The sequence below is a fragment of the Mustela nivalis genome, assembly GCF_964662115.1.
Source record: "Mustela nivalis genome assembly, chromosome: 14".
Taxonomy (NCBI): Eukaryota; Metazoa; Chordata; class Mammalia; order Carnivora; family Mustelidae; genus Mustela; species Mustela nivalis.
The window spans coordinates 76,843,558-76,867,396 of NC_139033.1; the positions used below are offsets into that span (position 1 = coordinate 76,843,558).

The 23,839-nt window shown below is 43.3% G+C and overlaps 1 protein-coding gene across 1 annotated transcript in view; it reads left to right on the forward strand.

Moving 5' to 3' along the window:
• The window catches only part of RAB31 (RAB31, member RAS oncogene family), a 127,287-nt gene that overhangs the window by 95,454 nt on the left and 7,994 nt on the right, over nt 1-23,839 (forward strand). The window contains exon 6 of the mRNA XM_082697360.1: nt 15,998-16,107. Coding sequence (XP_082553486.1) covers nt 15,998-16,107 — 110 coding nt within the window. The remainder of the gene's footprint in view (nt 1-15,997; nt 16,108-23,839) is intronic.

Sequence of the window (23,839 nt, forward strand, 5' to 3'; positions counted from 1 at the left end):
CGTGTACAGAAGTGCTTCACGGAGGACACATCCTAACATCCCATCACTGTGTTTTATATGCTTCCATGTTCTCAAAGATGGATGTAGGTCTGAGCACACAATGCAGAGTCAGAGGCATTCAAAATCTCCTGGTCGGGTGAATTCAGGACTTCTGGCTTGTTTTATTAGGCACCTGATCTTTGTGGTATTTCTCTGACTATCTTGAGTTCTCGACAAAATGTCCTTGTGCCCAAGTGACTGTGAAATCTGCGGCCTAGAGGCAAACTGGAATCGGCCCCACTGTATGTAGCTCTGTCCCAGGAGATACAACACACTGTAGGTGCTCGTCATTATCACTTTTCTTCCTGGCAGTGAAGATGTGCCTTGGAGAAAAGTTCCGATGCCCGCTGCCCGGGCAGGAGAGTATGCAGTTCCTGGTGGGGCCTGAGAAACAAGGTTCCATCTCCCTCCCCACTGCTCCATTGCCAAGTTGGGGACATTCTAGGGAAATACGGAATTGAAAGAAAGTAGCAGAACTTCCACTGGATTGATCGTGTAGGACCTGAGAGGCCCGTGGACTAAGAAGGGAGGGGCAGCCCAGAGCACACAGGAGAAGCTGTGTGATTTGTGTTGCTTCAATGGCAGAAGATGCTGGCATCAGTGCCAAGCGGTGGTGGGTCATTGGACTTTCGAACAAGTAATGTGTGGCATGGGGCTCATTCCAGGTGGCTCTAAGGAGGGCAGCTTTGGCCTGGGGTCTAGAGAGAAAAGAAACCTTCTTTTCAGGAAGTCTGGGAGCCCACAAGAGACTGCCCAGCCTTGTCCTGGGTCTGGCAGAGAATTGGAGCAGATGAGTCTTGAAAAGAAAAAGAGAAGTAGGTCACCTTGCTTCAGTAGTTTGGAAAGTTCCATGAACATGAGACTCATGCCGATTCCAGAAACCTAGCTCCCGAGATTCTGATCCAACGGGCAGTGGCAGGCTGGGGATAGGTGAATTTTGTAAAGTGGTCCTTTTGCAAGCCTCCAAGGGCCATCCTTGAAAAAGCACTATGTTATGTGATAGGAGTTGATAATGGGGAAGAATGAGGTAGTGCAGAAAACTTGGGCATAGACCCAGGATTGTGTGGGCCATACCTTCTGGGGCCTCCCTCCCACCCTCCTGCCCTTAGGGAGAATGGAAACAGTGGCTCTCCAGCTTTCAGGATCCAGCACCCCTGACCCATCACCCTGTCACCCCTTTAGAAGCCGTTCCCATACTCTGGCCCCCTCTCTTTTGCATCTCACACTGAGAGTTGCCAGAAGGAAAGATGTGGTGGGTTTGTCTCCATCTAATTAATATCAGGCTCCTGCTTAGGCCAGCACCTTGTGCCTCCTGGAATACTGGGACTTCTTCATATCCAGCCTGTATTGGCTGCCTTTAACTTGGGCAAGGGATTAGGGTCACATAGCTGTGGTATTTTCACAAGAAAGCCTGCTCAGGAAGAATCGTCTGTTGTAGTTGGCAATGGGGGCAAGATCCTTCAGGTGTCAGAGGAAGGAAAGGAGATCCTATCCTCTCCTGGCCAGAACCCCCACCCCCACCCCTTCAAATTTCCCCATCAGCCTAGCAAACAAGCCTTGACCTGTAGCCATCATTGTAAGTACTTTCTTGGTAGAAATTACTTCCACCCTTGTCCTACCTTGTGTAGATCCCAGGCCTGTTTCTTTGGCTTGATCTTCTTTTCCTTATTTTGAACTCTTGGCCTTGTCTTACAAATCCCCTTGGACTCCCCCAAAATCTTCTTGCCTTTCTTCATCATTTGGACATTGGATTTCTTATAATGGATTCTAATTTGACCTGCTCTTCAAGCTTAGGTGTGTCCCACTGGCTTTTTTTTGGAATCCCATACCTCACTGGTAGGTTAGAGCTGTAAACAAATCAGAAAGTGTGAGGGAGGGATCGTGGAGGAGAAGTGCTGATAGGAGAACTCCCCTCAAGCTTAAGATATTTTATCTTGCAAATGGTAGCTGTAGGAAGTTACCCAACCCAACTGATGATGGAGACAAGGGCTTGGAGATTGGAAGGGATCTTCTACTCAGGGGGGTGGTGGGCTCTAACAAGAAATGGAAATGGCTCCTTTATCACTAGCTCCCTCTGCCCAAGGTTCCTCCCATCCCCTGTAGATATCACCCAGGAGTTAACCAGGGACCAAGTGTCCTCACGCCCCTCTTGGAATCAGGGTCTCCAGGCTCTGGTATTTCTTAGCACAACACTGAGAGAGATTGGAGGAGCTGCTCCCAGTGGGGCAAGACACTCCCTGAAGTGAAGAGGTGATAGTCCAAGAAAAGAACATTCGAGGTCTAAGTGGAACTCTGTTATAGTAGAAGGAAGGAAATTGGTCCTCTCAGTGTTTAACTAAAATTAACAAGTAATTTTTGGTAGTTTTTGTGTGTGTGCAGCAACGTTCTATGGGAAGTACAAGAAAAGAGAGGAAAGTATTTTCCATAGAGCTATTTGCGTCTATTTGGAAAGCCAAGAGTAGTACGCATGGGAGGAAACGATCTAACGAGTAAATACAAGACTATATTTAATAAAGCTCCAAATGTCATGGTGCAGAAGAGACAAAAGAATTCAGGAAAAGGGAAGTCTGTAGTCATCTGGAGTGATTTGGAAAGGCTTACGGATGAAGTGTGCCCTCAGCTGCCCTGTCAGGGATCAGTCAGGTAGGAGGAAATTCCAGGAAGGGAAGGTAATGGACAGAGGCATGGAGGTGGGAGGGAGTTCGGCATGGATTATGGAGGAGAGATTCTGAAGAACACTTACTTACCTTACCATTTGCCTGGGGAAGGGCGGGAGATACAAGGATACTGAGGGGATAGTTTATGCCTGGCTTAAAAGAATGAAGAGTGAGTGAGTGGAGCTGGGGCTTCTTCCTCCTACGTGCCCATCTCTTGTACCCGTGACACCATTCTTTGCCTGCCAGTCATGGCCCTATTGTCTCCTGAGCCTATGTGGCCTCAGGCTCCTTTGTAACAATGCTTCCTGTGGTTATCACCAAGTAAGGAGATGAAATGTACTTGCCAGCCTCAAGGCAAGGGCTGTGGGAGCCATTCTAGATTCTTGAGCAAGCGATTGGTACAATCTCCTGTGTGAGAGCTGGAGGGAGACCTGGACTTGGCAGCCAGGATGATCCTCCTACAGCTTTCCCACAAATACACCGACCACGTCTGCAATCACCAGGCATTGGTTGTTTCAATTTTTTGGATCAACCTGAGGCCTTTAGCAGATAAAGATACATCTGGGAATAAATGTTTTTTGTGTTTGTGTGTGTGTGTGTGTGTGTTTTGCTAAGAATACATACATTGCTTTTATTTCTTATATATGCCTCCAAAACTCACTCCCATCTTGATGGTGGACCAAAAAGGAGTATAAGAGTTTGTTTAATATGATACAAACCAAGTAATGGAACTCGAGATGCTGGATCGTGAAAATCCAGCTTATTCCAAATACTAAAGCCCAAAAGCCAAGGAACATCAAAAGCCACCATGGAAGGTCTGTAAATATCATGGCCAGTATTAAAATGCACACGGTGTTTTCTGTATGTGAGATGAGTCAAGTGTGTGCTGCTAAGTGTGCATTTTGTGGTCCGAGATGCGCTTTTCCTTCTGATGCTGTGCCAGTGGGTGAACCCTTATCTGATGCTGGTATAGACATGGGACAGAAGGAACTGAAGGCTGAGCTCCGGGAGGGAGCCCAGCGAGGATGTCTGGAATTTTCCTTTTTTTCCCCCTTGTAAACCATTTGTTTTGGTTTTGCATTGGGGTGCCTGGGTTGCTCAGTTTTTAGGTGTCTGCCTTCAGCTCAGGTCATGATCCCGGGGTCCTGGGATCGAGTCCCACATAGGACTTGTGTTCAGCGGGGAGCCTGCTTCTCCCTCCCCCACTCCCCCTGCTTGTATTCCCTCTCTTGCTGTGTCTCTCTTTGTCAAATAAATAAATAAAATAAAAATCTTAAAAAAAAAAAAAAACAACAGAATAGTTTTGCATTTATAGAAATGTTGAAAATGTAGTATGAAGAGTTCCCATATAATTTTTTAAGATTCATTTATTTATTTATTTATTTATTTATTTTAGAGGCAGGGAGAGGCAAAAGGAGAGGGAGGGAGAGTACCAAGCAGACTTCTTGCTGAGCATGGAGCTCGACAGGGGGTCTCAATCCCACAGCCCTGAGACCCAATCTGAGCTGAAACCAAGAGTCAAATACCCAAACAACTATGCCACACAGATGCCCCAATTTTCCCCTACTATTAGCATCTTATAATACAGTAGGACATTTGTCACAACTAAGGAGCTGATATTGATACTTCATTATTAACTAAAGTTCATACTTTATTCAGATTTCATTAATTTTTCCCTGATGTCCTTTGTTTTAGTTCTAAGATCCCATCCGGAATATCGAGTATCATAATACACTTAGTTGACATGACTCTGCAGGCTCCTCTGGGCTGTGATAGTTTCTCAGACTTTCTTTTTTTTCTGATGACCTCAATAGTTTTACGGGTCCTGGTTGGGTATTTTGAAGAATATCTCTCAATTAGAGTTTGTCTGACATTGTTCTCATGATTAGACTGGGGCTATGGGTTTGGGTGAGGAAGACCACAGTGGTAAAGTGCTATTTTCATTACTTACTAATTACCACTGGTGAGGCTGACCTTGGTTACCCAGCTGAGGTAGTGTTTGTCAGGTTTCTGCACCATACATTTACCTCCCCCTACTTTCCCTACTGCTCTCTTGGAAGGAAGTCTATGTGCACACTCAAAGAGTAGGGATTACGCTCCCCCTCCTGGAGAGACAGATCTAGGGATGCCTGGATGGCTCAGTCAGTTAAACGTCTGTCTTTGGCTCGGGTCATGATCCCAGGGTCCTGGGATCTATCCTGCATGGGGCTCCTTGCTCAGCAGGGAGCCTGCTTTTCCCTCTGGCTGCTGCTCCCCCTGCTTGTGCTCTCTCTTTCTTTCAAATAAATAAGTAAAATCTTTAAAAGAAAAGAGAGAGAGAGGAATATCCACATACATTATTCAGAATTCTTCTGCAGATGAAATTTGTCACTTCTACCCACTTAACTAGTTTATTCGGCCATTTATTTATATCAGTGTGGACTCACAGATGTTTATTTTATGCGTTAGGTTATACTGCAGTACTGTGTTATCTCATCTGTTGCTCCAACGGTTCCAGCTTTGGCCACTGGGAGTTCTTTCTTTTGGCTCCCGTGTCCCTTTAACATATGCTTATCATTTGGGTTTTTAGGCACTTCCTTCCTTTCTGGCATAACAAGATGTTATGGACTCATCCTGCATATTTTGGGCTTCGGCCCTAGAATCAGCCATCTCTCCAAGGAGCTCTGGTTCTTCTTATTGAAGAATGGTATTTAAAAGCCAAAATATGGGCTGTATTGGCTCGTTGACACTAGGGTGTCACTGGTTCTAGGACCTTAGAACAAGTGGAGCTAGGAAATGCAGTATGTCTACTTGCTCAAGTGTGCAAGCATTTTTGTCAGTTGGCCCTTGGACAACATGGGGGTCAGTGGTGCTGACCCCCCATTCCACCTGAAGTCTGGGTATAATTTTGACTTTCCAAAAATATAACTAGAAGCCTTATTGATAATAGAAACAGGTCATCAGCACATATTTCATATGTTATATGTATTATATACTGTATTCTTATAACAAAGCAAACTAGAGAAGAGAAAATGTTATTAAGGGAATCATAAGAGAAAATGCATTTATGAGTACAGTATAGTATTTAGGTACAAAGACCTGTGCCCCTCGAATCATGTTGCTCAAAAGTCAACTGTAATTATTTCTACATCTATCCGTCTGCATCTATAGTGAGATAAACATAAGTTCATTTTGATGCCTCTGGATTCTAAAATCAGAAGCACATAGTTCATTTTAACTTTCTTTAGGGGGCAGGGGAAGGATGTTTTCTGAAGTCATCAACAGATGTAATCGCTTTTCAGCCTTTTGGCTAAGACCAAGTGTAAAGTCATCAACAGATGTGTTATAAAGCAGAGTGGCAAGATTTTTGTTCTTAGAGATTTTCTTAGAAGATTCAATAATCTTTTTTTTTTTTTTTAAGATTTTATTTTTAAGTAATCTCCACACCCATCCTGGGGCTCAAACTCACAACCCCGAGATCAAAAGTCATATGCTCTACCGACTGAGCCAGCCAGGCATCCTAGAGGATACAGCAATCTTTTTCCTTGCACTTTCCATGCTGCCCGAAGTTTCAGAGTTTCAGAATGTCACTTCTATTATGGATTATAGCCTCTTCAATGATTTCTTTGAAGCAGCACAGTAATTACTTCTATTTTTATACTGTTCATGTAGGTAGTGGTCACTCTGCCTATGTGCCACATGCTATTATAAGTAGTTCACGATAATCTTCACAATCCTGTAAAAGAGTCTCTCTCCTTCTCCTGCCTTGATGAGGAAATTGAGACATGGAGGCTAAGGTGCTTGTGTCAGGTCTTGTACCTAAAAGGGTGTTGGTACAGCTTTACACCTGCCCATCTGTCCCGGAGCCCGTGTTCTTGACCATCATGCTCTATTGCATCTTATAAGAAGGACAAACACAATCCATGAGGGAGAATCCTTTCCAAATGACCGAGGGAAGATGGCGGCCGATCAGCTTCTCCTCAGAGGGTTTGAAACTCTTTCCTGTGGTTCTCTCCGGCCTTCTTAGGACTAGCTTCAACTTCTGTCTGGAGAAAGGGGTCTTAAGAAGCAAAGGAATGGCCAGGTCTCCCTAAAGAACCTGTGTTTTCTGCTCCGTTCTCATTCAGTTCAAAGGCTGACATTTTCCATGAGAAACAATCCATTTAAGTCTGTGGCGAGAACCTGACACTGCTTGTTTGAACTCGACACCAGGAATGTGGCCCCAGGTGAATAGCAGTTATGGACACACATGAATAAGTAAGCAAGGTCCTATGGGAACAGAAACACTTCCCAGGGTGCACATGGTGAGGGCTTTAACCGTAAGCACTTATCTCACTGTAAATGAAAGACCCATCAGGTCTTTGCTGCAAAGGTGGTAATTACTCTTTTTTTTTTTAAGTTCATTTGGTTTTAGTTCCACCTCACAGGGAAACCAATCTGGTTGTCTATAAGAATGAGCATTTTAAACATTTTAAATTTTGCTGCTTTAATTATTGCTAAACTGGTGGCCTCGTCAAATTGGTACACAGACCTCTTGCACAGTTAGAGAAAGTGTGAGCTAATGTGACACAACTTGCCCTGCTTATTCATTCAGTGGCTGCTTGAGGGAGTGGGGAGGGCTGAGGGCTGAGACCATTTCATGGCTCACGGCAGCCTTTGCAGACAGCAGCCCTCCTCCGCTTGGTTCTGACAGAATGTTGTGAATGATTGCTACTGCTTTTGGCAAGAATACCTTAAACATGTTGGATGGTTTTGACAAAAAAGAATTCCACCAGACATTGAACAACCGCATCCTGCTCACTGTAACCTTGCCACTTCCTCCTAGCCTGCTTAGTTGGTCTTCTAAGCTTGACCTTGGAAGGGGGCTGTGGCTGGGGGAGAGAGGAACAAAATAGGGCAAAACTTGCTTTTTAAAAGATTTCCTTTATTCATTTGAAAGAGATAATATGAGCGAGCACGAATGGCAGGAGGAGCAGAGGGAGAGAGAAAAGCAGGGTCCCTGCAGATCAGGGATCCCCACTCCCACCCCCGAGGCAGGGTTCGATCCCAGGACCTGAGCCAAAGGCAGACGCTTAACTGACTGAGCCATCTAGGCATCCTGATAGGGCAAAACTTTTTAAGTGAAATGTTAACTGCTTTATTCCAGGAGTTTGGCAGAATATGAAATGCTTGGTTATTGCTGTTCTGGTGGTTTAGAAATAGAATATACATTATAGAACAGACCCAGGCCACCAGAAAGTTTCTTTTGGGAAGAGCTCATGGGGCCACTCTTCTTTTATTTTATCACTTGTAAAATATTGCCTGAGACCTGTGTATTTGATTATGTCCTAGGTGTAGTCATCTTTTTTTTTTTTTTTTAAGATTTCATTTATTTATTTGACAGATCACAAGTAGGCAGAGAGGCAGGCAGAGAGGTGAGGTGGAGCAGGCTCTCTGCCGAGCAGAGAGCCCGATGCGGGGCTTGATCCCAGGACACTGGGATCATGACTGGAGCCGAAGGCAGAGGCTTTAACCCACTGAGCCACCCAGGCACCCCAGATGTAGTCATCTTAATACAGATTTCCAAACTCATGACTTCGTAGTATCAGATTGTGAATTGGATAGACTGCAGAAATAACAAACTCAGTGTTTTACAGTCCACCCCTTAGAAGAGTTATGCTCAAGCCATAGAATGCATAAGAAGCCGTTGGGAAGTTGCCCGAATACCTATTTCTGGGACTTGCCTAATGGGCCTTTCTGGTTCAGAATGGATCTTCTTTTCTAATGAGTCCAGAATAATCACAAAGACGGTGGTCTGTAGAACACACCTGAGAGATGAGTCCCTGAGAGAATTCATGGGCATCCTCTGAGGTTGTCTAGAGAAGGCTGAATTATGATTGCTCTGTGACCGACTATAGGAATCTTGAACGTTTGTCCTCATTTTGTCTTTGTTTTTAGCATCAACTTATGTGGTTGGGTTTTTTTGTTTGTTTGTTTGTTTTCTTTCAACTTAATGTGTTTAAGTTCTGGAAACTTCTTAGAGATTATGATTGTTCTGCATTTAAACTTCCATGAGCTCTTTGGAATACATGATCATTCTGCCAACAGTGTGTGAGCATCACTTTTCCTCTCTCTCTGGGCTCTAACACTGCAGATACTAAACTTTTTCATCTTTGGCAATCTGATATATGAATCATGTGATCCTCATTTTCATGGGAGGTGTTTGAATTGTTAGCAGGACCAGGAAGACCAAGGTTGTCTAGTGCACAACTATTCTTCACCTATCTACAGATACTAACCAACTAGAAAATCAATCAAATCAATGTTAAAACCCACTTTATAATAGCAATACAAACCTCAAATACCTAGAAATAAGCTTTTCTGGTGTGTGTGTTCCTTTTTAAATTTTGAAATATTTTAAATCCTAGGAATGAATTTAGCAAATAATGAGCAAGAACTATATAGATAAAACATACAAGCTGTGATAGGACACAAAACATTTAAATCAATGAAAAGGTATACTTTTCCTTGAATAGGAAAACTCAGTATTGTAAAAATGTCAGTTTGCTCTAAATTAAACCACAAATTCACTGAGATTCCACTCAAATTACCAAAAAGACATTTAAAAAGAGTTTTACAAAATGATCCTAAAATTCATCTAGAAAAATAAACAGAGGGGCACCTGGGTTGGCTTATTTGGTTGAGCATCTGACTCTTCATGTCAGCTGAGGTCATGATCTTGGAGTCGTGATATCGAGACCCAGGTCAGGCTCCATACTGCACAGAGTCTGCTTGGGATTCTTTCTCCCTGTCCCTCAGCCCTTTCCCCTGTTCTTTTCTCTAAAATCAATCAAACAATCTTTTAAAAAAATAATAATAAATAGGTAGAAATAGTATTGAAGGGACAAATCCCAACAGATATTGATATCTATTTTAATGATTGAGTAAGAAAACAATATAGCATTGTCACAGAATTGCACAGAAAATCATTAAATAGATGAGACAATCAAGAAACAGGGTGAAATACATAGAGAAATTTAGTATATGATAAAGATAATTTTTAAATAAGTATAAAAAGGGATAGTTCAATAAATGGTCTTGGGATAATTAACTAGGCATGGGGAAAATGAGAAAAAATAAATTGAAAGTGTGACGAGGATTTAAATGTAAAATAACAAAACCATAAAAGTTACAGAAAGCAGATGACTGTTAAAAATAATCTTGGAAGTTAGAATGAACTGCCTAATCATGTCATAAAACTCAGAAAACATAGAGGAAAATAATAGAAAGTCTGACTACATAAAAACTTCCATGTGGCAAAGATCTGAACACAAAAGATAAGCTGAAGAAATGTGGAAAATATGTTACAAAGGACTAGGTTTCTTAATACGCAAAGAGCACTTACAAATAAATAAGAAAAAAATTCAAATCATGTGAACCAAAGTAGTTAAAGTACATGCATAAAATGTCACAGAGTAAGATATATTCATGCTTATGAAAAGTTACCATTTTTAGGGGCACCTGGGTGGCTCAGTCATTAGGCATCTGCCTTTGGTTCAGGTCATGATCCCAGGGTCCTGGAATCAAGCCCCACATCAGGCTCCCTGTTCAGTGGAAAGCCTGCTTCTCCCTCTCCCTCTCCCCCTGCTTGTGTTCCCTCTCTCACTGTCAAATAAAAAAATAAAATCTTTAAAAAAAAAAAAAGAAAAGTTATTACTTTGAATACAAGTTACTCAGAATTAATGTCAGATTTTTTCATAGACAAAGACTTCAAAATACGAGGCAATTTAACTTTGGGGTAATTTATCAAAATTAATGTATTTAATGAGTTGGCTGATGTAGCCTGTATTCACTCATTCTGTGGAATAGCGATGACTGGCCCGCAAGCCTTCTTGGACCATAAAATGAAGGGGTTGAGTCACATAAACCTGTGAAGGACCTTCAGATTCTGAAACAGTTAGTCTGAGCCTCCTGTTCACTTGTTTCCTCCATCTGCATCATTTCCTCAGTCTTTCTGGAGGCATTCTGTAAGAAAATGGTGCCATGCCACCATCCTTGTTGATATAGCTTTGCATCAACTGATTAAAGAAACACTGATATCGCACTGATTAAGTTCTGAGGATTGTTTTGAGCACTTTATAATGTCAAATTTCTTAACATGTAGAATTGCTATAAAGCATTCATCCCATCTGGTAGAATGAGAGGCATAAGACCTAGGGCAGGGGAAGTACCGTGGGAGTCACCTATCTCTACTGACTTCCAGGAGGAACCCATGGAACTGAACCTTCCTGATGAACCCCTAGGGGGGACAGCATCATTCTGCCTTTAGTCTACCTTAAGCTTTGAATGCTCTCCCTCTCAGGTAGGGCTTCAGGAATTCCTTCTTGGGGTGGTTGCCCTCCTCTTCCTCTGCCATCAATGGGGGAGGATCACGGAGAATTAAACACCTTTGAAATTAGAATGACTCAGCTGCCATGTTACCAGGTTACCTCTTGAACAACGAAACAAGGACCCTTGCTGGGCAGTGCAGCCGTTGAAAACTCTGGAGCCCACAAGAATGCTGTTTTGTGACCTCCTCCCCTATGGAGAGCCTCCGAGCGCTGTAGCCTGCTCCGGCCTCTGCCTGGGTCTGAGACACGTGACAGGCCGCTGTGTGGGCCACGCCGAAGTATAAGCTGATTAACATCAGACCTGGGTTAAAAGAAGACGCCCCTTCTGTGTGTTTCCACCCTAAGCCTGAGCCATATTGCTCTCTCTCCCTATCACTCTGCTCTTGGTCCCGACCCTGACTCTGGTCTCTTCTGATGTCCCTTGAATTTAGTGTTTTCCTGGAGAAGGGATGGTAGCCTCCCCCGATGTCCAGCTTTCCCACTTTCTCTGCCTTTAATGTCTTCCGTTGGCTCTGCATCCTGGCCACTGTGCCTGCCTGTGGCTGCTTTCCGGTGGGGGGTAGGACGTCAGACAGTTAAGAAAGAAACCCTCGGGGGCACCTGGGTGGCTCAGTGGGTTAAAGCCTCTGCCTTCAGCTCAGGTCATGGTCTCAGGGTCCTGGGATCGAGTCCTGCATCAGGCTCTCTGCTCAGCGGGGAGCCTGCTTCCTCCTCTCTCTCTGCCTGCCTTTCTGACTACCTGTAATCTCTGTCTATCAAATAAATAAATATTTTTTAAAAAGAAAGAAAGAAACCCTCGGTGACGCTGATATGTAAGGTAGGGGCTGAAGGGGCAGTTGTGGGAAGGGTGCCAAGGGAGAAGGATGCCCCATCTACACTTCTTGCACTTCCTGGCTGGTTGGCAGTAAGTCTTTTTTCTTTTTTTTTTTTAAGATTTTATTTATTTGAGACAGAGAGAGAACGAGCAGGGGTTGGGGCAGAGGGAGAGGGAGAAGCAGAGTCCTTGCTGAGTAGGAAGCCTGACTAGGACTTCGATCCCAGGACCCTGGTTCATGACCTGAGCCAAAGACAGAGGCTTAACCGAGTCACCCAGGTGCCCCTGGCAGTTACTCTTCTGGGCTATTTCTGGGAGTCCAGAATTCTGTACACAGGTTGGTCTAGAAAGTCGAAAAACCGTTTTTTCCCATCAAAATTGATTAGCTGTGTTTACGCTCTGGCTTGGGAAAATTAGTTTCAATCTACCTGTTCCAATGCCTAGCACAATGTCCAGTATATGGCAGACACTTGGTAAATGTTTGTTGAAAAAAAAATGAACGAAAGCCATTAGATGCCATAGTCTCATGCAAGCCTAATGACAGAAGACCAGTGATGGCCTTCTTCTAGCTGTGGGTGGCGGGCCTACCCTGACATGCTGCTGGGGGCGTTCCCAGTGGTTTCTATTTTACCTGCAAGAGGTCCCAAGGAAGGAAATTCTCACCTTTTTAAGGCTCTTCCTTCAGACTAGGTGTGTGTAGTTGTGCCTGTTTGTTCCAATGATAATTTGCCGATGCCACCAGGCGTCTGGTGTTTAAATTCCGATAGTTACTACACGGAGTCAGCACAGATCCCACAGATTAAGGTCTCAGCCCTTCAGAACTGTCCCTCCCTCCACTTCAGATGCCAGATGAAGGTCTTGGGTATCCCCAAGTTAACCTCACTTCTTCCCAGCAGACTACCAGTTTGGGGGCTCTTAGGTCCCCTCCACAGAAGGTTCGATAGTTCAGTAGAACAGAGTTCTATGCACTCAGGAAAGCATTAGATTTAGGATTATAGGTTCCTCTAAAGAATACAAGTCAGGACCAGGCAAAGGGAAGAGATGCATAGAGCAAGGGGCTCCCAGCCCCTCCGTATGTTCACTGAGTCCAACCCTCCAAGCCCTGTGCTCAAGAGTTTTCACGGAGGTTTCCTTACTTAGTCATGATTAATTAAATCTCCAATTCTCCTGTCCCCAGGGTTGGAGAGTGGGGCTGAAAATTTCAACTCTCTAATCACGGGGTAGGGTCCTCTGGCAACCAATCCCTATCTGAAACTCAGGTTTGGCATATTGGAGCTCTTTACGAATAACAAAGGACACACCTATTACCTAGGTAACTTCGAATAACAAAGGACACACCTATTACCTAGGTAACTTCGTGGTTTCAGGAACTCTGTGCCAAGGAGCAAGGAGAAGGGAAATACCTATTTTTTTATACCACAGTAGAGGGAACCTGTTTTGACAGACTCAAGAGTGGTTGGTCCTTCTGATTTCAGTTCGTTGTTAGAGGGACTTCCACTGGCCCTCCATGCTGAGTAAGAACCTGTTCTTCAGAGGATGGGATATGCCCTTCCGTTGCCTCCGCCCCTGACTCCGGTGCCTTACAGTTTGAGGATCTTTCGAACCCCACATTTTTTCTGTCTATAAAGATCCAAAGAATGGCCTCTGGAATGTGGGTGCCAATTGGGTGTCAAGGTCTGATGGGAGCAAAGGGGGCAGAGCAAGAGGGTCTTAGACCCTGCCTCCAGCCCAGACTCACTGTGTCATTTTAGGAAAATAATTTATTTCATAAGACTGTCTCTAAACACGGAGGAAGTGTGAGGACATGCTTTTCTTATCTGTCCATTTCCGGGTGCAGCGTGTAGACTGTGAGACGGTGAGCCTCCCGCCCCCAGGCTTACAGTTATGCTAGGATGGACATTTTGGACTCTGTAGCAAGTGACTTTGTTCTTGCCTTAATCTTGGCAAAACCTATTTCACTCCTCTTTGTCTCACAAAGGGACTAAAGAGAAGTGGGCTAGGGAAGCATGTGACTATAATCTGCTCTCAACCTGAGGGGTCTCCAAGGCCTCCTTGATGGCCAGACTCGCCCCTACCCCCAGGTGGAGATTAGCAAGGCACACCCTGTCTTACTTGAACCTCATTTGGGTAGAGATGAGCCCCACCCTTCTATCTGTGCTTTGATAAAGACTGCCGGGAAGAAATAAAAAGTAGGGTAACATGCCCAATTGAACGCTGAAAAACACTTTTCTAGGGTGTTTCAAATGTAAAATTCATTGCCACCAAAAAACTCAAGTTTCTTTTTTTCCTCCCTTCAATCTTTGTGAGAGGCCTGTGGTTTGTCTGTTGGAAACAGTAGAGAGGGCAGCTTAAGAAGCATAGCTTTTCCCAGTGGGTCTTTGGTAAGAAAGATGATGGCGGTACAGATTGTAACTGACAGAACTCAGGAGACTTCTTTTCTCTGGTTTGGAATCCTGGGGCCCCTGCCTTTACTATGGTAGCCTCTCCTTGAGCCCTTTTCCATCAAACTCCTGAAAAGTCCTCCTCTCATTTGATTTGGGGTCTATAATGAATTTAAAGGCCAAGGATGGATTTCCCCCAGTAACTTTATAATCCAGTTATAGCCTTTTTGGAGGCATTTGGAGGCCTGGAGAGAAGGGAAGGAGTTGGGAGGGGGATACCGTCTCTTTACCCCGCTCCCAGTTTTGATTTTCAGTCCGCCTTTCTGCTTTTCCTGTAGCCATCTGTCTAGTCCAGCGTTGTATTCTCCCCCGCCCACAGCCTTCGAGAGCTTCCAAATTCTTCTCCTCCCTCCCCACTCCTTGTCTCTGTGGTGTACCGTTTTTCCCTAGAATGTGGGGCTGACCCTGTTGCCGTCTTGTTCTTTAGTGGCCGCTGGGCATGAGACAGGTGTCGGGGGTGCCTGCCGGCCTCTCTGCCGGGATTGCTGCTGGCGACCCCCTCCCTTCTCAGCTCCGTACTGACCTTCTCTCCATTCTGACGCCGTATCATTCCGTTGTGAATCCGTATACTTCCTGTACTCTGTACACTTCCCGTACTTCTGTATACTTCCTGCACTTCTGTACACTTTCTGTACTCTGTATACTTCCTATACTTCTATAAACTACCTACATTCGTATACTTCTGTACACTTTCTGTACTACTTGTGTACACTTCCTGTACATCTGTACACTTTCTGTACTTCTGTACCTTCCTGTACTTCTGTACTTTTGGTACTTCTGTACTTCCTGTCATTCCAAGTGCTTTATTGCCTTTATTATCCGCGTATTGCAAATGTTACAATGTTGTGAGTTAGAGTAACCATGGATGTTTGTCTTTGCTCTCAAGGGTAGGTTCCAGAAGGCAGGGATTACTGTTTTCTCTAGCACCTACAAGAGAGACTGGCATATAATAACCACTCAATAAATATTTGTTGAATAAATGACTAAACTTCTGGGGGAACAGGAACGGTGTCTTTTTAATCTTCAGAGCCACCACAGCATCTTCCTATTAAAAATAGGTCAGTAAATGTCTTTCTAGGTTATTCATTTAAATAGAGTTCATGTCCTAACATCTTTGCAGGAAGAGACTTTTACAGGAAAAAGTCCGGTTTGGTCCTATTGCGTCACAGCCTTTAGCTATAACCATGGTCATTTCCAGACATTCACATCCTGTCGCATATTCTCGCTGACATGTGAAAGACAAAATGCACAAAGTTCTGCAAGAGCATGTGTGTTGCAGGACCGTGCACACGTGTGTACGTGCACATACACACAGACAAGTTAAAAAAACTATGAGTCATTTTTTATGGGAAAAGAATTGAAATCAGCCCGAACTCTGCAAGCTGAAATGGATGTGGCCATCTTCCTAACGAGTTTTTCTAATGTTCTAGAATTCTTTCCTTCAGTGGAACCGGGCACAGCATTTTACATATGGAGGGTGGGGAAGGTCTTATAATTCCATGGATACCAGTGACCAGGTTTTAAACTTTCACCATTTTCACAAATACTAGCTCTCAGTATTTGCCAAGAGACCGAGTGGCTATTCAACAGGACTTAGATAAAGGAGCTGTTTCTGCATGAGCTTCCTGTTTGATTTTTTGGGGTTTTGTATTATACAAATGAGCATTCATTTCTGTCTGGGTGTGACCTCTTTTCTAGGGAAGTTCCCTTGAAGGACGCTAAGGAATATGCTGAATCCATAGGTGCTGTTGTGGTTGAAACAAGCGCGAAAAATGCTATTAATATCGAAGAGCTCTTTCAAGGAATCAGTAAGTACCTGAACTGCGTTTTTGGCTTTGCTTACGTTTGTATGCTTCTGAGAGTCACGGGATACAATCCCGGGGTGCCACCTAAGAGCTTTCCTTCTGTGGGACTCTGTCTGGTGCCATGGATATAGAACTTGGAGTCTGCACTTGTTACTCCTGACCTATGTACGGAGATTAGGAATCTCCATAGTTCTTGTGCCTTAACCTGTCGATTCTCTGTTTTATGAATCAAAATGAAATAAGTGTGTTGCAAAAGAAGTCATCATGATTAGAAAAGTGTATGTGGGTTTTTTTTTATTTTTTTAGATTTTATTTATCTATTTGACAGAGAGAGACATAGCGAGAGAGGGAACACAAGCAGGGGGAGTGGGAGAGGGAGAAGCAGGCCTCCCACTAAGCAGGGAGCCTGATGCAGGGCTCGATCTCAGGACTCTGGGATCATGACCTGCGCTGAAGGCAGACGCTTAATGACTGAGCCATCCAGGCGCCCCATGGTGTGTGTTTTGTAGCATGTTGTGTTAATATGTTGAGGGGGAGAGAAATACAACAGACAGTGATAAGGTGTAGGAAATTCAAGTCACGTGTTAAATGGAATGATTCTAGGTAAACAAAATAAAGGAAACTTTTGGTAATTCCTTTCGCCTGGTGGTCATCAAAAAAATGAGTCTCCATCCCACAAGAACTGAAATTGGGAATTAGGCGGACGGTCAATTCTTCTCATTTCTAATTAGCCAGTTAATGGCAGGGAAGGTGGCCCCTTCTTTTGTCTCCTGTTCTGGGTCACATTATCATTCCCTTTCTTTATGCTGTTCCCCATAAATAACCTTTATCTAGGACCTGTGCTCCAGCTGATGGCCAGATTTCCCCTTCACAACTTCTTTGGTAAAAATGTTCTGCATTGGGTCCCCTCAGAGAGCTTCTTGCTGCCCGCTGTCTTGGGAGACTGTCCTGGGATGTCCCCAGAGCATAACAGGGGACTTCACCCAAGTATCAACCTTTCCTGATGGGCTGGGACTCCGAGGCCTGGGGTACCCGCCTTAGGAAGAGTCGAATCCCTGAACAGTTGGCAGTTGTTCTCAAAGGTCTTATCTGGTTCCAGATAATTCCAGAAGGGAATTCCAGAGGGGAAACTGATGGTTTGATCTCTCTTCTGCCTGCGGTCATTGTTGGCGGGGCACTCAAAGTTAGAGGGGCTGTCACTTCCCAGAACTGATCTGATTTCCTTTTAACCGGTTTTGGTTCATTACACTAGGCTCCAAGAACACATAGCAGGGATTATTTTGTTTGTTTCTCTTGGCTTGATGGGGAATTTCACTTGGAGAGGGGGAACTCTGACATGGGCTACTTACATGATACAGAAATACACAAAAACACACACAGCCCCAGTCTTATTGTTCACTGGGGTCCACATTACCTTTCCTCCCATCCTCCTTCAGAGGCGTCGTGTTCCTGCTGTTATTGTACACTCGCAACAGAACGATGTTCTCCAAACTCATTGACCTTAGCAGTTGAACTCCAGAATGCTAGGCTGTCATTTTATGTTGGAAACCCTGGATCCCTAGACTCCTGCTCCTTCCTGAAAATGGGCCGTGGCCACAATGCTCGACTGTGAAGGGACTGCTCAGCTGCCTGCCCTCTGTTTCTGTGGAACGCTGGGTGACATCTTAGAGCTTTTGTCCTGAACTCATTCCATTAACCTCATTTTCCCTCCTGTCAAACTCTTTTCCAGGGGCGTTCGGCTTTTCTGGTATGTTAGGCAAGTATTCAACATTTTGTTTTGATTAAAGGTTTTAATTAGTGGAGCCAGATAGCTCCTGAGGACTATGACATTGACCCCTTTCCTTCATGCAGCTCCTTATGCGTTCTGGAACCCTCTCCCCAGCACAAGCCCCTGGCAGGCAGGTGGTGCAGATGGCAGCGGCCAGGGAAGGAAGCAGAGTGCTCTGCACCCTTGGAATTCGGCTTGAGGTTTCTGCCCGAGCTAGGAGACTTTCCAAGGTGTACACAGATCATGATTAAAATAAAGGGGGAAATAGGAACCGTAAAGAAAAAAATAAGCCCAAGTGGCAAGTATTGATATCTTACCAGAAATATACCTCTTTGTATGGTGCATCTCTTCACCCACATGAGGTCTTTATGGCTCAAGGTGATGATGACATTGAGTAAGGAATTCCCAAGATCTTGGTGGTCTTCTTCACTGGAGAAAAAGCACATGTTTGCAGTGCCTGGGTCGCCCAGTTTGTTAAGGGTCTGCGTTCCGCTCCGGTAATGATCCCGGAGTCCCGGGATCGAGCCTCCCGCTCCTGGCTAAGCGGGGAATCTGCTTCTCCCTGTACACCTCCCCCAGTCATGGTCTCTCTCTCTCTCAAATAAACAGATAAAATCTTTAAAAAAAGAAAGAGAGAAAGAAAGAGCGAGCATGTGTTTTCTTTAAAGCACTGGGTAATTATGGCTTCAAATTATGGCTTCAAATAATTAATTCCTATATAAGCCATAGAGTAGATGTACCACCTCATCTTCTATGGCAAATAAACAATTATTTCTCTCGCATTATACACGGCCTGCCGCAAGACCTCTAGCCGCATGTATCCTGTAAGCGCTGGTGCCTCTTTACTCCTTCAGGTGAATTTCTTCAGAACAGTGTTGTAGCCTAATTACAGGTTAATTTAAAATGCAGTACCAAGTACACCTAAATACAATGCAGCAGACATTTCGTTTATTTTCCTTTTCCCTGTTCCTACTTGTATTACATGCGCTCCTCCCTGAGCTCAAAATAGAACGGGATATTGCTGACTTGTACACTCCCCAAAGCAATGTTCCAGAGACAAACGTGCCCAGGAGAAAAGATGCAATAAAAAAAAAAAAAAAGTGGTGAGAATAAAGGCCCTTTGAAAAGGTATGCTTAAACAAAATTAATTCATACTGACTTGGAGGAAGAGACAGATGATTCTCTTCTATATTCCCAGAGTGTTCATAAACCAGAAAGAGACAACCATGTTTCCTAGGCATGAGTTAATGTACTTATGAACTGGAAATTGTTTAGCAACTATTATCTGTTTGTGAAGGCTGAAGCTACCTTGTAAAGGATTTGGGTACTGCCCTGTTTTGGGGGGTGGGGAGCTGGGCACAGCCTGTCCTCATGTGGTGTCCTCTGGTTGGCATTCCTCCACGTACCCTTTTCCCAATCCTGGTTTTGGAGCTCCTTTACCGCGCTGTCTATGGCTCGTTCTCCTCCATGCATTTCTCCCCAAGGTTGTTCCTTTCTCTTTCTTGAGATCTTATACCTTTATTTGGAACATTGATGCTTTCCTCCTTGAGCTGAAAGATAAAGAACTATTCTTGGCCAAGAAAATTTTGATACATTTGAGCGTTTGGACTAGTGTATGAAAGCACAAAGATACTCTGTTGCTATTTGCTCTTGATGGTGTTACATATCAAAACCAAACTCCTGATAGTTTTCCTTGTGAAACTCCTCTCTCTGCTGGACTCTGGTCTTGGCAGGTGGGGTTCGGAGGTCTCGTGTCTGCTCCCCATCACGCTTCTTCTTTACCTCCTCCATCACACATCTGCTGTCTCAGACCCTGAATGTGATTCTCCTCCTTCCTCCCGGCCAATCACAATTCCTTGAAGGGTGCAGTTCCTATCTTTTTCCTTATGGAAATGTCATTGGCCCCAACTCTTTTGGGTGGCTCCCAAGGTTCCTTATGGCTTCCCCATCATTCTGACATTTGAACACATTTAAATGATGAAATTAAATGAACATGTTAAATGAATACTTCAAATGGTTCTCCAGATGCTTTAGGTGTATACCTACAACAAGGTCTCTGTGAGCAGATCTTACTGTCATATTCTCTGTAATGCTAAGATGAGTAAATAGGATAGGGCTGAATTCAGATTTTTGAGTTTGGATCTTCATCCTCCCTAATAATGTGCCAGAGGCAATATTTCAGTGTGACTGCTAGATCAAGAGAAATGCAGCTGTCCTACTATGGGAAGTTAATGATGGATGATCCCAGTCCATTGGACAGGCCTGGTACCTCTTCATACATGTGTTTAATAAACACATCCTGTACTCATCTGTGGGTCAGGTGCCTTGCTAGACACCGGGGACACCAAGATGAACAAAGCTGGCCGTCAAGGCCGGAGACAGCCTATCGGCACAGAGTAGACTGTGCATGTATAATTACACATTGTTATAAATGCTTTGAAGCAAAAGAACAGGACCATGGGGATAGTGACAGGTGGGGGGATGTCGCTCCCCAGGCAGGGCGCTGTTGCTCTCATGCAGAAGGAGGGAGGGTGGGATGGGGTGGAGGAACGTGGACGTGAATTTCAGAAATCTTTTGGAAGTGGAATCAGGAACACGGGAAACAGGCAGGGCGTGGGGACCGAGGGAGAAAGTGGTACAAGCCAATCCTCGTTCTCTAGGTCCCCTTTCCTGGCCCATGAAGCCTATCTTGGGGCTGCATCTGAAGGGAACCTACCAGACTGCATTCTGGAGCGTGAGAAGCACAGGTTTGGGTTTGTGGATTTTAATTTTCCAACTTAAATACCGTTTGGGTTTTTTTTAAAAACCTCTCCCTAAGAGCAAAAAGAAATGGAGCTGCAGGCTTACCAGAAAAAAGTCTGTTTTGGGGTGGGACCTCTGCCAGACAGCTGTGCTTTTGTTCCAGTTAATTTGAATGCTGACTATGGAGAAGAGAACACAGGGCTTTCTTCTGAAAATCACATCTGGAGACACTGTGGACGTTAAACTAGGTTTTTTTGTTTGTTGGTAGTTTGGGAACAAGGTGAGAGATATTTTTTCAAGTGAGTATAATTAGGTACAAGCGTATTGGTTTGGAAAAATTAGACTAGAGTGTTCCTACGACAGGCAGAAAGTTATGACTTGTGGGCAGGGATCAGCTCTTGTTTTATAATTCTTTGCACAGTGTTAGCTTTGTTAAGTGCCCTGGATTTTGACAATTCTCCAGTAGTTACTTTTTGTTTGGAGAAGATTTAGAAACAAAACGAAGTGTTTGCAAATTTTATAGTAGTGCAGTTAGCTGTCAAATGAAAGTAGGTTTAGCTAAGCCACCAAGGGACAGGAAGGACAAAGACAAAGCCTGTCTACTTTCTGACACTGAAAAAGTTAATTTAGGGACTACAATAAAAAGGATGTCCATGAAATAATGTCATTTTCAGAATAGATACAAGTGGGATATCAAAAGCCCTAAACCTGCGTATCTTTTATCCCAATGATTCCAAAGCAGAAATTGATCAGGTGTGCAAAATGTAGCAGGAATGTTTAGCACACAGCACAGCTCTCATTCTGTCCCATTGTTGCAATTGCTTAAAGGTTTATTAACTCATTCTGTGCACCATTTTTTGCTGAGAAATAAGCACTGTTATCATCCCTATTTTACATAAGGGGAAGCTGAGGCATGAAGAGGTTTGTCTAGGTCACAGAGCTGGTTAAGTGAGTAGCCTGTATTAGAAGCCTGGCAGGACGCTCTGGAATTTCTAGTCTGTCTCACTGCCCATTGCCTATGACAGCTTATGGTAACGTTATTCATGATAGTAAAAACAAAAAACAAACAAACAAACAAACAAAAAAAAAAAAACAAGAAAAAAACAGGAAATGACTTAATGGTCCAAAAGTTGGGAAATGGTTTTTTAAAAAAGCCATGCTCTCACCACTATAAACTAGTGTTTAAAAACAATGATGTAAATCTGTATTCCTGACGTGGAAAGGTAAATGGCTGACTGTGAAACAGGAGTTACGGACTGGTTTGTAGAGTATCTTGATTTTGTAAAAATATGCACCATATAAGATATATATTGGTAAATAATACATTCTTCTGGGCAAAGGTTGGAAGGATACATAATACACTTAGAATGTTAACAGTGGTTGTTTCGTGGTGGTGAAGTTCCAGGGAACTAAAAAACAAAAACAGGCTTTATTTTGGAAAATTTTAAAAATGCACACCAGTAAACCAAATAACCCAGTGAACCAGCACGCACACATAACCAGGCTGTTTCATCTCTACGCCGCACTCCCCCTCACCCCCCACCAGAATCATTTTGAAGGGAATTCCAGACATGATTTCATCTGTAAATGTTTTCAGAGTGTAGCTTTTTTACATTATATGTTCATAAAATACAACCCAATTAAAAAAGAATGTAATGGTTTTTATGTAGCAACAATTTCATTATTACTTTAGTAATGATAATGCTGTTATCCTATCAATACCACCAAATAGTCAGTGTTCAAATTTCTAAATGTCTCATTTGCCCTAAATGGTTTCTCTGTTTGCATGTTACCGTTGGAATCAGGATGCAAATGAATTCCACACACAGTGATCAGTGGATTAAGCCTCTCGTAAGCCAGAGAGTCCCTCTCCATCTTGCTCCCTTTGTTCCCTCACGTAATTTCTTTATTCAAGAAATGAGATCAGTCCGTTGCCTAAAACAGTATGGACTTTGCTGGGTGGGTTCCCGGGTTGCTCAGTAGTATTCCATTGCATAAGGAAAAATGTGTTAATTCGTTCGCTTAACATTTGGGGTGTTTTCAGCTTTTGGCAATTATAAGTAAGTTTGCTGTGAACATTCACATACGAGTCTGTGTGGATAACTACCTCGGCGTGGAATGGCTGGCTTATCTACTCGGTAATGTTTAACGTTTTAAGGGACTGCAAATAGTTTTCCAAAGTGTTTTCAGCATTTTATATTGCTGTCACAAATGTGGGAGAGCTCGTCAACACTTGTTTTGGTCAGTTGATAAAATTGCAGTCATTCAGATGGGGTTTTGGTGGTATCTCCTTATAATTTTTAATGTTCATCTTCCTGGTGACTAATGATGTCTGCTTTTCTATATGCTTATGTGCAATTCCTGTGTCTCTTTGGTGAAATGTTGTTTCAAATTTTGCCTGTTTCGTGTTGAGTTGTTTGCTTTCGTATTACCAAATTTTTTATATATTCTGGATACATGTGTTTTTATCAGATATTTGGGTTTTTTTTTTGAGTATTTTCTCTCCGGCTGTGACTTGCCTTTTCATTTTCTTGACAATGTCTTTTGAAGAGCAGAAGTTCTTAATTTTGATGAAATCTGTCTTGTTAGATTTTCCCCTTGTGGCAAGTGTTTTTTTGTGTCTTATAATTTTTAAATGTTAAAATAGAAAAATGAAAGGGACATATCCATTCAAGGGAATATTATACAACCATAAAAAGAAATGAGCTATCAGGCCATGAAAGGACATGGTATAACGTTAAATGTGTATTGCTAAGTGAAAGAAGCCAATCAAAAAAGACTATGTTACATTATATGATCCCAACTATGAGACATTCTAGAAAAGGCAAACTTAGAGGGACGGTGGAAAAGTCAGTGGTCACCAGAGGCTCATCGTAGGAAGGAGGGAGGGATGAATCGGGGAGCACAGAGGATTTTTAGGACAGTGAAACTCTTCTGTATGGTGTTGTAATGGAGGATGCCTAATATTATACATTTTATCAAAATCCAAACGATATACAACACCCAAAAATGAGCCCTAATATAAACTAAGGACTTCTGTTCATAATAATCGATGATGGCCTATCACTTGTAATGAATCTTCCACAGCTGTGCTAGTCATTAAAACAGGGGAAGTTGGGGATGAGGATATTAGGAGCTCTCTGTACTTTGTACTCAACTTTTTCTGTAAACCTACAACTGCTCCGTAAATAGATAAATAAATAAAGCCTATTCATTTAAAAAGAA